This window comes from Lolium rigidum, chromosome 1 (assembly GCF_022539505.1).
Source record: "Lolium rigidum isolate FL_2022 chromosome 1, APGP_CSIRO_Lrig_0.1, whole genome shotgun sequence".
NCBI lineage: Eukaryota > Viridiplantae > Streptophyta > Magnoliopsida > Poales > Poaceae > Lolium > Lolium rigidum.
In genome coordinates, this window is record NC_061508.1 from 336,513,345 (window position 1) to 336,524,655 (window position 11,311).

Sequence of the window (11,311 nt, forward strand, 5' to 3'; positions counted from 1 at the left end):
GGGTGCAAAGTATATGATGCAAGAGCTTAAACATGAGCACAACAATTGCCAAGTATCAAGTTATTCAAGACATCATACCAATTACTACATGTAGAATTTCCCGTTTTCAACCATATAACAATTAACGAAGCAGTTTCAACCTTCGCCATGAACATTATGAGCTAAGAACACATGTGTTCATATGAACCAGCGGAGCGTGTCTCTCTCCCACACAAGCATGAATTTATTCAAACACAAACAAAAATAAATCGACACTCCAAGTAAAGTACATAAGATGTGGCCGAATAAAAATATAGTTTCAAGAGAAGAAACCTGATAAGTTGTCGATGAAGAAGGGGATGCCTTGGGCATCCCCAAGCTTAGACGCTTGAGTCTTCTTGAAATATGCAGGGGTGAACCACCGGGGCATTCCCAAGCTTAGAGCTTTCACTCTTCTTGATCATAGTATATCATCCTCCTCTCTTGACCCTTGAAAACTTCCTCCACACCAAACTTGAAACAACTCATTAGAGGGTTAGTGGACAATAAAAATTAACATGTTCAGAGGTGAAACAATCATTCTTAACACTTCTGGACATTGCATAAAGCTACTGGACATTAATGGATCAAAGAAATTCATCCAACATAGCAAAGGAGGCAATGCGAAATAAAAGGCAGAATCTGCTCAAAACAGAACAGTCCGTAAAGATGGATTTTATTGAGGCACCAGACTTGCTCAAATGAAAATGCCCAAATTGAATGAAAGTTGCGTACATATCTGAGGATCACTCACGTAAATTGGCTTAATTTTCTGAGTTTCCTACGTGAGAATTAGACCCAGATTCGTGACAGCAAAGAAATCTGTTTCATGCGCAGTAATCCAAATCTAGTATTCACTTTACTATCAAAGACTTTACTTGGCACAACAAAACACAAAACTAAGATAAGGAGAGGTTGCTACAGTAGTAAACAACTTCCAAGACTCAAATATAAAACAAAGTACTGTAGCAAAATAACACATGGGTTATCTCCCAAGAAGTTCTTTCTTTATAGCCATTAAGATGGGCTCAACAGTTTTAATGATGCACTCGCAAGAAATAGTAGTTGAAGCAAAAGAGAGCATCAAGAGGCAAATTCAAAACAAATTTAAGTCTAACATGCTTCCTATGCATAGGAATCTTGTAAATAAACAAGTTCATGAAGAGCAAAGTAACAAGCATAGGAAGATAAAACAAGTGTAGCTTCAAAAATTTCAGCACATAGAGAGGCATTTTAGTAACATGAAAATTTCTACAACCATATTTTCCTCTCTCATAATAACTTTCAGTAGCATCATGAGCAAACTCAACAATATAACTATCACATAAAGCATTCTTATCATGAGTCTCATGCATAAAATTATTACTACTCCCAACATAAGCATAGTTATTCTTATTAATTGTAGTAGGAGCAAATTCAACAAAGTAGCTATCATTATTATTCTCATCAAGTGTAGGAGGCATAGTATAATCACAACAAAATTTACTCTCCATAGTAGGTGGCACCAAAAGACCACTATCATTATAATCATCATATATGGGAGGCAAAGTATCATCAAAGAAAATTTTCTCCTCAATGCTTGGGGGACTAAAAAGATCATGCTCATCAAAACCAGCTTCCCCAAGCTTAGAACTTTCTATATCATTAGCAACAATGGTATTCAAAGTGTTCATACTAATATGTTCCATGGGTTTTTTAATTTTCGCATCAAACCATCCATGTCTTAAATCAGGAAATAGAGTAAGAAGCTCATTGTTGTCCATTATGCCAAACTAGTGTAAACAAGAAACAAAAAGATGCAATTGCAGGATCTAAAGGAAATAGCTTCGAGTACTTACAACGGCGAAAATAGCTTAGTAGCCGAGATCCGGAGTGTGAGTACCTTTTACCTTTCCTCCCCGGCAACGGCGCCCGGAAAATAGCTTGATGTCTACGGAGCTTCTATTCTTGTAGACAGTTGTTGGGCCTCCAAGAGCGAGAGGTTTGTAGAACAGCAGCAAGTTTCCCTTAAGTGGATCACCCAAGGTTTATCGAACTCAGGGAGGAAGAGGTCAAAGATATCCCTCTCATGCAACCCTGCAACCACAAAGCAAGAAGTCTCTTGTGTCCCCAACACACCTAATAGGTGCACTAGTTCGACGAAGAGATAGTGAAATACAGGTGGTATGAATGAATATGAGCAAGAGTAACGACGCCGTAGAAAATAGCTTGCTCGGCGTGTAGTTGATGGTGGTAATATGGTAGCGAGTAGTAACGCGATAGAAACAATAAACAAGCGACGATAGCGATATTTAGGAACAAGGCCTAGGGAATAGACTTTCACTAGTGGACACTCTCAACTTTGATCACATAACATAATAGATAAATGCATACTCTACACTCTTGTTGGATGATGAACACATTGCGTAGGATTACACGAACCCTCAATGCCGGAGTTAACAAGCTCCACAATTCAATGTTCATATTTAAATAACCTTAGAGTGCATGAAAGATCAACACGACTAAACCAAGTACTAACACAGACATGCACACTTGTCACCTTCACACTATGTAGGAGGAATAGATCACATCAATACTATCATAGCAATAGTTAACTTCACAATCTACAAGAGATCATGATCATAGCATACGCCAAGTACTAACACGGATGCACACCACTGTCACCACTACACCGTGCGGGAGGAATAAACTACTTTAATAACATCACTAGAGTAGCACATAGATAAATTGTGATACAAAACACATTGCAATCATAAAGAGATATAAATAAGCACTTCACTACGCCATTCATAACGGTGAATAAGTATTCTGTGAAATATAGCCTAAGAGACCCACACGGTGCACACACTGTCACCTTTACACACGTGGGACAAGGAGTCTCCGGAGATCACATAAGTAAAACCCACTTGACTAGCATAATGACATCTAGATTACAAGCATCATCATATGAATCTCAATCATGTAAGGCAGCTCATGAGATTATTGTATTGAAGTACATAGGAGAGAGATGAACCACATAGCTACCGGTGCAGCCCGAGCCTCGATGGAGAACTACTCCCTCCTCATGGGAGACGGCAGCGTTGATGGAGATGGCGGTGGTGTCGATGGAGGAGCCTTCCGGGGGCACTTCCCCGCTCCGGCAGGGTGCCGGAACAGAGACTCCTGTCCCCCAGATCTTGGCTTCGCGATGGCGGCGGCTCTGGAAGGTTTTCCGTATCGTGGTTTTTTCGTATCGTGTTTTAGGTCTGGGACCTTTATATAGGCGAAGAGGCGGCGTCAGAAGGTCAACGGGGCGACGACACCATAAGGCGGCGCGGCCAGGGCCTGGGCCGCGCCGGCCTATCATCTGGGGCCTGTGTGGCCCCCCTCTGGCGACTCTCGGGTGTTCTGGATGCTTCCGGGCAAAATAGGAACCTGGGCGTTGATTTCGTCCGATTCCGAGAATATTTCGTTACTAGGATTTCGAAACCAAAAACAGCAGAAAACAACGAATCGGCACTTCGGCATCTTGTTAATAGGTTAGTTCCAGAAAATGCATAAATATGACATATAATGTGTATAAAACATGTAGATATCATCAATAATGTAGCATGGAACATAAGAAATTATCGATACGTCGGAGACGTATCACCGTGTCGAGGCGTAACATGGAGAACCGAGGCACCGGTGGCACACACTGCGCGGGAAGCCGCGACTACACCCGCTTCAAGGGGAAAAAGGTATGTATATACATGGAACGACCTTCTTTCATTTCCCGGCATGTCTCATTTGTGATACGCATAACTCTTCTTTTCGCGATGCAGGTGGCCGAGGCACCACCTGGGGTGGTGCTTCATGATGCCGAGATATATGACATGATGCGGACGAAGCAGAAGCCCAATCCCGCATTGCCTCAGCCACAGTACTACGGCAATGCCAAGGCCGCCAAGGATGACTACTGCGACATGGTGAGGTCTCGTCACCCGGAGGTGGATGACCCCTTGCGCATCCCGACCGACGAGGAGTCGTTGGTCCTGTCGAGTCGCGGGCGTCCGCATGGCCGTTTCCCCTTTCTGAATAAGGTGGTCAAGCCTACCCACGCCACGAGCTACACGCGTCTCAAGCATACCCTCACCGCCGACAGCCCACAGCCTCGTCCACGGCCTGCTCGTCCACCCGCCTACGATGTAAGTTTTCCTCATTTTCATCCTCTTTCCGGTTTTCCTTCCTACATGGCTAAGTGTTGACGAGATTCATTGTTTCTCGAAATTGTAGGCTGAGTTCGAGGCGGCCTTCGAAGCCTTGCAATGAAGCGTATCAGCAGGCCGCTGCCCGGTGGAATAGGCGAATACGGCCTACATGGCGTATATAGGAGTAAGTCTGAATCTTTCTTCTCGCTAGTAGATGACAAGTCTCGGTTTGATGCTTTATTTCGCAAAGCCTGACTTGTAACCTATCTTGCAGGAAATGATGATTTCTATGTCTCATCGGTACACCGCCACCGGATCGAGTTACCGTGGCGGGGGACATGCCTATCATGCCATCGAGGGCAGCTTTCGCTGCGACTTACTACGGATCCACACCGGAGGTAAGTTCTTTGCCAAACCGGTAGTTACCACTTTCCTTTGCCTCGCAAGTTGCTAACATGTAGGGAACACGTAGGGAACGGGATGGTCCGGGAACCAGGCCTCGCCGGATGGGCGCGAGGTCACACCGGTTCATGAAGGTGGTCGGTCTCCTGGGCGTTCTGCTGGTGCCTCTCCGTCGACTACTCCTGGGACTACTCCCGGTGCCTCTCCGTCGACTTCTCCTGGGCGTAGCACCGGTCCTTCTCCAGGTGGTTCTTCTGCAGCTTCTACCGGAGCGCAACCCCGGGCTGCTCGTTTCGCCAACGATAAGGGCGGACACACCCCGCCCGGTTCCTTCCTCCGCTAGTTCTGTATTTGGATGACATGGCACTCTCCTCTTGTATGTGCACCATGTATGCTACTATGTGCACCATGTATGCTACTATGTGCATTTTATACTATTTATGTGAATTATGGTGAATTTGGATGAATTATGGTGAATTTTGATGAATTTGGATGTAGAACTGCTAAACTGTGCAAACTGGACTGCTGGACGGCGCAAACTGGACTGCTGAAAAAAAATCGAACAGGTCTATGCCGAGGGCAATGCCGTCGGCATAGACCCTTTCTGCGACCATATGGTCAGGTCTATGCCGAGGGAAATGCCGTCCGCATAGACCTCCGCCTGGCAGCCGCGTGCAGCGTGCCGCGTTTCCCTGCATGGCCCATGCAGACGCCGAGGGGTGGCCGTCGGCGTAGACGGCGCAGGTGGCAGCCGCGCGACGCGCCACGTCGCTCCACGGCGCGCAGATGGCTGCCCTATGCCGAGGGCAATGCCGTCGGCGTCTGGGGCGCTCTGTTAACGGCGACGGCGGGCCGTGGCGAGACGCCGAGGGCAGCGACGCCGAGGGTGAAGCCGCACCGTCGGCATAGGAAGCGTACGCCGACGGCCGGGCCTACGCCGACGGCAGTGTGCCAGGTGCCGAGGGACCTGAACGCCGAGGCGATATGCCGAGGGCTGCCGTCGGCGTAGCCTACGCCGAGGGCCAGGCGTGGCTACGCCGAGGGCAGCCGGCCGTCGGCGTCTACGTCGATTCCTGTAGTGCCTATTAGAGCCTTGGAAGTGTGACCCTAGTGTCTTATTCTGCAAGTGCTGTCTGGAGTTGGCTCAAGCACATTAATCTCATATTCACAAAAACTTTCATTTTCCATTTTTATACGGTGATTTCATAAGCTGAACATATTTAAGATACATCTGGTGCTAGAATCGTGTAGTAAAATTACCCAGGAGAAGGATCCAATCCTTTGATGTTGTTAACTTTCACCATGAGCATCGCTTATTCAACACATATGAGCACAATACACCAAAGGATAGTTCATTTTTACGCCTAAACACTAAGATTGTTCAACAAAGTCGGACCTATTTCCCTAAGAAAACAATTTACTTAGAGTCACGACCCCTCCCGAGTCGCTCCTCTCCCGAGCGACTCCGGGGGAACCCTAGTCCACCACCGCCCGCCGCCGTACGCCGCCATCCTGGCCGCCGCTGCTGCCCTCCCTGGCGGCGGTGGCGGCCCCATCCCCTCGACTGATGGCGTGGGCAGGGGAGGCGTTTCCCGGCGGCTCCTCACGGGAGGAGGTGGGAGGTCGATCCGGGGCGCAGGGCGGCGGGGCTCTTCATTTGCCGGCGCCTGAGTTTCTCCGGCGGGAGGCATTGAGGAGGAGCGGTGTGGCTTCCATGGAGGTGCCCTGACCTGCGAGATCCGGTGGAGGCTGCGGCCCGATCTGGTAATCGTGGGGTTAGGCCGGTGCTCTGCACTGGATCCCCTTGTTCCTCTTCCGCCTTCTCAGCTTTGGAGACGACCAGCAGTGTGGGGACCTGCTAGTCTTGCGAATAATGGTGGTGGTCCTTAGATTTCTTCTCGCACCAAGATGCAGATCTACCGGTGTCTGTCCTCATCGATCCGGCGGATGTGTCGTGTTCCGGAAGGCTCCGCCGGTGCTCTATTGGGCGATTCAAGCCTGGAGGTTGCCGGATCGGGTGGAATACGGTCGAGCGCACCCATGTTTTTACTCAGGCCGTTTGGTTTCAGAGGGAGCGTTTTGAAGCTCTGCTGGCGGTTATTATCATGGAGCACGTTTTCGTTCCGTGGTGCTGGCTGGAGAATGACATGGAAGCCAAGATCTGTGGTCTTGCAATGGTGGCTCGAGTCTGGGTGGCGAGGAGGAATTGGCTTCATGATCGGTGTCTTTGGAGCAGCGGCATGCGAGTGGGGGCGACTGCACAGGAGAAGTTCAAAATCTTACCTTTCATGGTGAAAATCCAAGGTATGTCCTTAATTGGCTGTGCCTGGCAATGTTCTTGTTGAAGGCATTGTTTTAAGAGTGAGGATTTTCTTCAGGGTGAAAACCTAAGATCTATGATCGGGCGACGACAGCGTTGGTGCACTGTTACCTTCTTGGAGGCGTCGCTTTTGGAGAAGCTGAACTTCTGGTGCTATCATGGTGGTGTTAGTGCTGTTGTTTAAAGGATTAGATCACTGTAGCGGGGCTTTTATTTTTTGGTAATTCTTCTTTTTTTGGCTGTGTGCATCCGTAATGTCGCTAGGGCAGTGCGTTCTTGCAGAGGCTGGGTGTAATTGGTATCTCTGATATTAATATATACTCTTTGTGGAAAAAAAGAAAACAATTTACTGTTTGTCTGTTTTTTTTTCTTCCGAGTTCTTCTTGAAGCAGGGCTAGAATCAAATGCTGCAACTATATGCATCTTCTAGAGGTAATGCTGTAGTCTTCTATTCATATTCAAAAAAAAACATACTGAATCAAGCCCTCTATTTGTTGGAGAACAACTACTCGACGACATTTCATCTAACCAATGCGCACATGTATTACAATATCTCTAGCACTAGAATCCTGCTTATTAGTAATACTATGGGGAGTTGGGGACAAACTACTGTAATTATCCATCTAGCAGCCTTTTACATGATGCCGCCCATAATGCTTCTGTAGCGCCATGATATATCTTCAGTTCTTCACCGCGAGATCCAACAGAGCAGAGGGGCAACATTCCTTTAGCTGTTTGACCCCATCCGCCGCTATGAACGCTTCAAGATTACCAGGGGAAGAGAGGAACTTGATGCACGCCGCGGTCAGCACCGAGCAATGGTGCCGCTCGGCCAACGCTAGAGTGGCAGCCAGAGAGCTCATGTCGACGTGCTGACACAGCGCCTTCTCGCAGATGAGTTTCAGCCTGTCCAGCTTATACCTGTCCGCGGAGACAAGAATCTTCTCCGCCATCGCCGCCTCCTGGAGCTGGCTCGTCTCCGGAGGCGAGTCCGTGTACATGAACCGGAGCAGAGCCTTGAACACCTCGGAGTCCATGTCATCGATGCGTAGCTTGGTGGTCATGTCGGCGGTCGAGGCGAGCGACAGTTCCGTCTTGAAGACGGGCGATTGGGCCTCAAGTACCCACCGGTGCGCGGGAAACGTCTCCCCGCCGACCTCGATGTGGACATCTACTTTCTTGATATTCCAAATGGCTTCTGCGAGTTTCCCGCGCAGGTCGAACGGCGTAGCAACCCTCTCCCAAATCGTGCGCGAAAGGGGGCACTCGACGAACAGGTGCGCGGTAGTCTCGAGGTTGCACATGCAAAGTGGGCAGAAGTAGCCATTTGGCCATTGCCGCGCCAGAAGTCTATCAGCCGTCATCAACCGATTCTGAGCGAGCAACCAAGCGAAGAGCCGACACCTGGGGGTAGCCCAGGGCTTCCAGGACAAAGGGTGACTCCACCGCGCCCGCAAACTGGATACGGTAAGCGGAGGAGGCCGAGTAGACACCGTCGCTGGAGAAGCGCCAAGTGAACTTGTCTCGCATCCCCGGGGAGAGCTGCGCCAGTTCCAGCAGCGCTCTAAGGGCCACGAACGACTCTAAAAGAGGCGGAGAGACCCGCGCGCGCAGGTCCTGCACCCAGGTCCCATTACGCAGGGCATCTCGCACGCAGCGATGTTTGCGACGCGAGAGGCCGTAGAGGGCTGAGGCCAAGGACCTAGGGGATGCCCCGAAGAGCCAGGAGTCGTGCCAGAAGCTAGCGGTGGCACCATCCCCAATGTCATAGGCGGAGCTTCAGCCCGGCATGCCCGGGCAGCTGCCCGGGCTCGACTTCCTCCGGCAAGTGCGCAAACAACGTGTCATTAGGCTAAAATAATGAGAGGATTAGGCGATTCGTGGTGCTTGCCCGGGCACAAAGTCCACCGGTATGACCTTTTCCCATTCTCTTGTCCAGCCCAGACGCCCAGTGAAATAACTTGCATGAGATAAGCCCACAAAGAGCCAGCACAAGTCGCCAGGCTAGGCCACGTCAGAACAGAAGTCACGAGAAATTCAGGAGGCCAGTTTGATCGTTCGGTGATTCAGTCGTTCGTCTGTTCGTCTCCCGTCCGTCCAGGCGTGCGGCGGGTGCAGCAAACAGGCGACGACGACGCGTACACAGCCGACTGCGGCACGGCTCTTGAATATTCCGCTGCAATCTGCAGCTTGCAGGTCGGGACGGTGACCGGCGACTCCCGCTCGCATCCTCGCCGAGACGCCGTCGCATCGCCGCGGTAGTTGTGATCCTCATCCTCTAGGCCTAAATTTAATCTACGAAGAGGGTAAAAGGTTTGTTCATCTTTACTTGATCACTTACCGATCTGGAATCTTAGTAAGGATGTACAAAGTAGTTTATGTTGTTGAATCATTTCATATTTTTGTTCAATGTTTAATTTCACAAAATGAGGAGATATTTTTATTTTGTCTAATGAGCTACACATATCATATGAGGAGATATTTTTATTTTTTCTAATGAGCAACACTTAGCATATGTGAATTTAATTTTGTGTGCTATCAAACAATGATGAATGTACGGTTCTAAATCTTTTACTTATCCGGTTGTGATTTTCGGTTCTACACTATAATCTATATATCTGGTCGTGATTTTCACATTTTTTTCTTAGTTTATGGTTCGCCCAGGCTCCTAATTTTTTCTGGCTCCGCCATGTCCACGGAGGTAGCCATGGCAAACAACATTTTGCATCAGTTTTGATTTGATTGATTAGAAGTTGGATTGGTTTGTACTCATTTCGCAGCCACTTCTCCCGGAACGAAAGGCTTCTAGTCTCTTCTGCTTGATCAAGCATTGCAATTATAGTATTTGCCCATATAATCTGCTCTTTGATCTCACCAAATTCCTTGGCATTCCAGCTAAGCGTTGTTCTAACCAACTAGTTAAAACAAGCATGAAAGGGTTAAATTCCTACTAAAACACTTACCTAAGTTATGAAAAATTCATCAACTATTTTAGGTAATACTAAAAAAAGATAGATTGAGGTATGGAAGTATAAAAAAAGTAGAATCATCACATGATACACAAGTTTATAGAATTTTTCAGTTTAAGTAAGAATCCTGTTGAAAAAATGGAATTCAATTTTCAGGTGAATTTTAGAATAATATAGTAAGAGATAAATGAACAATTTTAATTGAAAATGACTTATTTATATTTTCAGGTGTTGATTCGAGCGGGTTTCTGGGCCAGCTTTTAGGCTGCTTTAAAATTTGTGGTTTACAAAAAATCGATGTTGTTAGGCAAACCGGATGGATTATATATTCAGTTAGCATATTCTGTTATGCTCTTCCATATTTAGTGCTCGAGGTATTGAATATAATAGTCCATTATGGTAGAAGATTAGCATCGATTCTTTCCGTGTATATCTTGTACATTTGCCAATATATATGAGATAACAGGAAAGCCACGATTGTGGGCAATCATTCTCCCTCTATTTCCTCTTTCATGGTATCGGCCAAAAGATCTTCCGCACCTATCGACCTCCACTACCGCCGCCACCCTAGGGTTGTGCGCCACGACTCCTGTCGCTGATCCCTTGGAGTACCAAAGCCTTGCTGGTGCCATCCAGTACTTGACATTCACGCGTCCAAACATCGCTTATGCCGTGCAGCAGATATGCCTCCACATGCACGTCCGCGTGATCAGCATTGTTGTTGGTCAAACGAGTCCTTCGTAGGTCAAGGGCACGCTTCACCATGGACTGCAGCTCACTTCTTTGTCCATGGATCGCCTCATCGCTTATAAGGATGCCGACTAGGCTGGTTGTCCGGACTCTCGTCGCTCAACCTCCAGCTATGCGTGTTCCTTGGCGAAAACCTCATCTCATGGTCATCCAAGCGCCAGCATACAGTCTCCCGTTCCAGCGCCGAAGCAGAGTATCGAGCCGTCGCCAACGCCGTTGCTGAAGCAAGTTGACTCTGCCAACTTCTCCAGGAGCTCCACCGACCCCTGCCCAGTGCTACAGTTGTTTTGTGCGACAATGTCAGTACTGTGTACAGCTCACGAATCCAGTCCAGCATCAGTGCACCAAACATATTGAGACCAACCTTCATTACATTCGAAATCGTGTTGCGTGGGGCACATCCGCTTTCTGCATGTGCCTTTGTCTCGACAATTTGCGGACATCTTAACCTAAGGCCTACCATCACCATTATTCTTGAACTTTTGATCCAGTCTCAGCTTCCGAGAATCTTCCCGTTGCGACTGCAGGGGGGGATGTTAGGCAAACCGAATCATATATTCGGTTAGCATACTCTGTTATGCTCTTCCATATTTGGTGCTCGAGATATTGGATATAATCGGACCATTATGGTAGAGGATTAGCTTTCCATGTATATCTTGTACATTTTCACTAGTAGATAACAG

At 48.0% G+C, this 11,311-nt stretch overlaps 1 protein-coding gene across 1 annotated transcript; it reads right to left on the reverse strand.

Annotated features, from left to right (window-relative positions):
* Window positions 1–7,589: 7,589 nt before the first annotated feature.
* Window positions 7,590–8,273, reverse strand: LOC124663847 (BTB/POZ and MATH domain-containing protein 2-like). Its single transcript, XM_047201501.1, has one exon. The coding sequence runs from the start codon at window positions 8,271–8,273 to the stop codon at window positions 7,590–7,592; it is 684 nt and encodes a 227-aa protein (XP_047057457.1).
* Between the last annotated feature and the right edge of the window lie 3,038 nt (window positions 8,274–11,311).

Bases quoted from the DNA above. Each gene is read 5' to 3' on its own strand.
- LOC124663847 (XM_047201501.1), bottom strand. From the start codon at position 8,273: ATGACGGCTGATAGACTTCTGGCGCGGCAATGGCCAAATGGCTACTTC.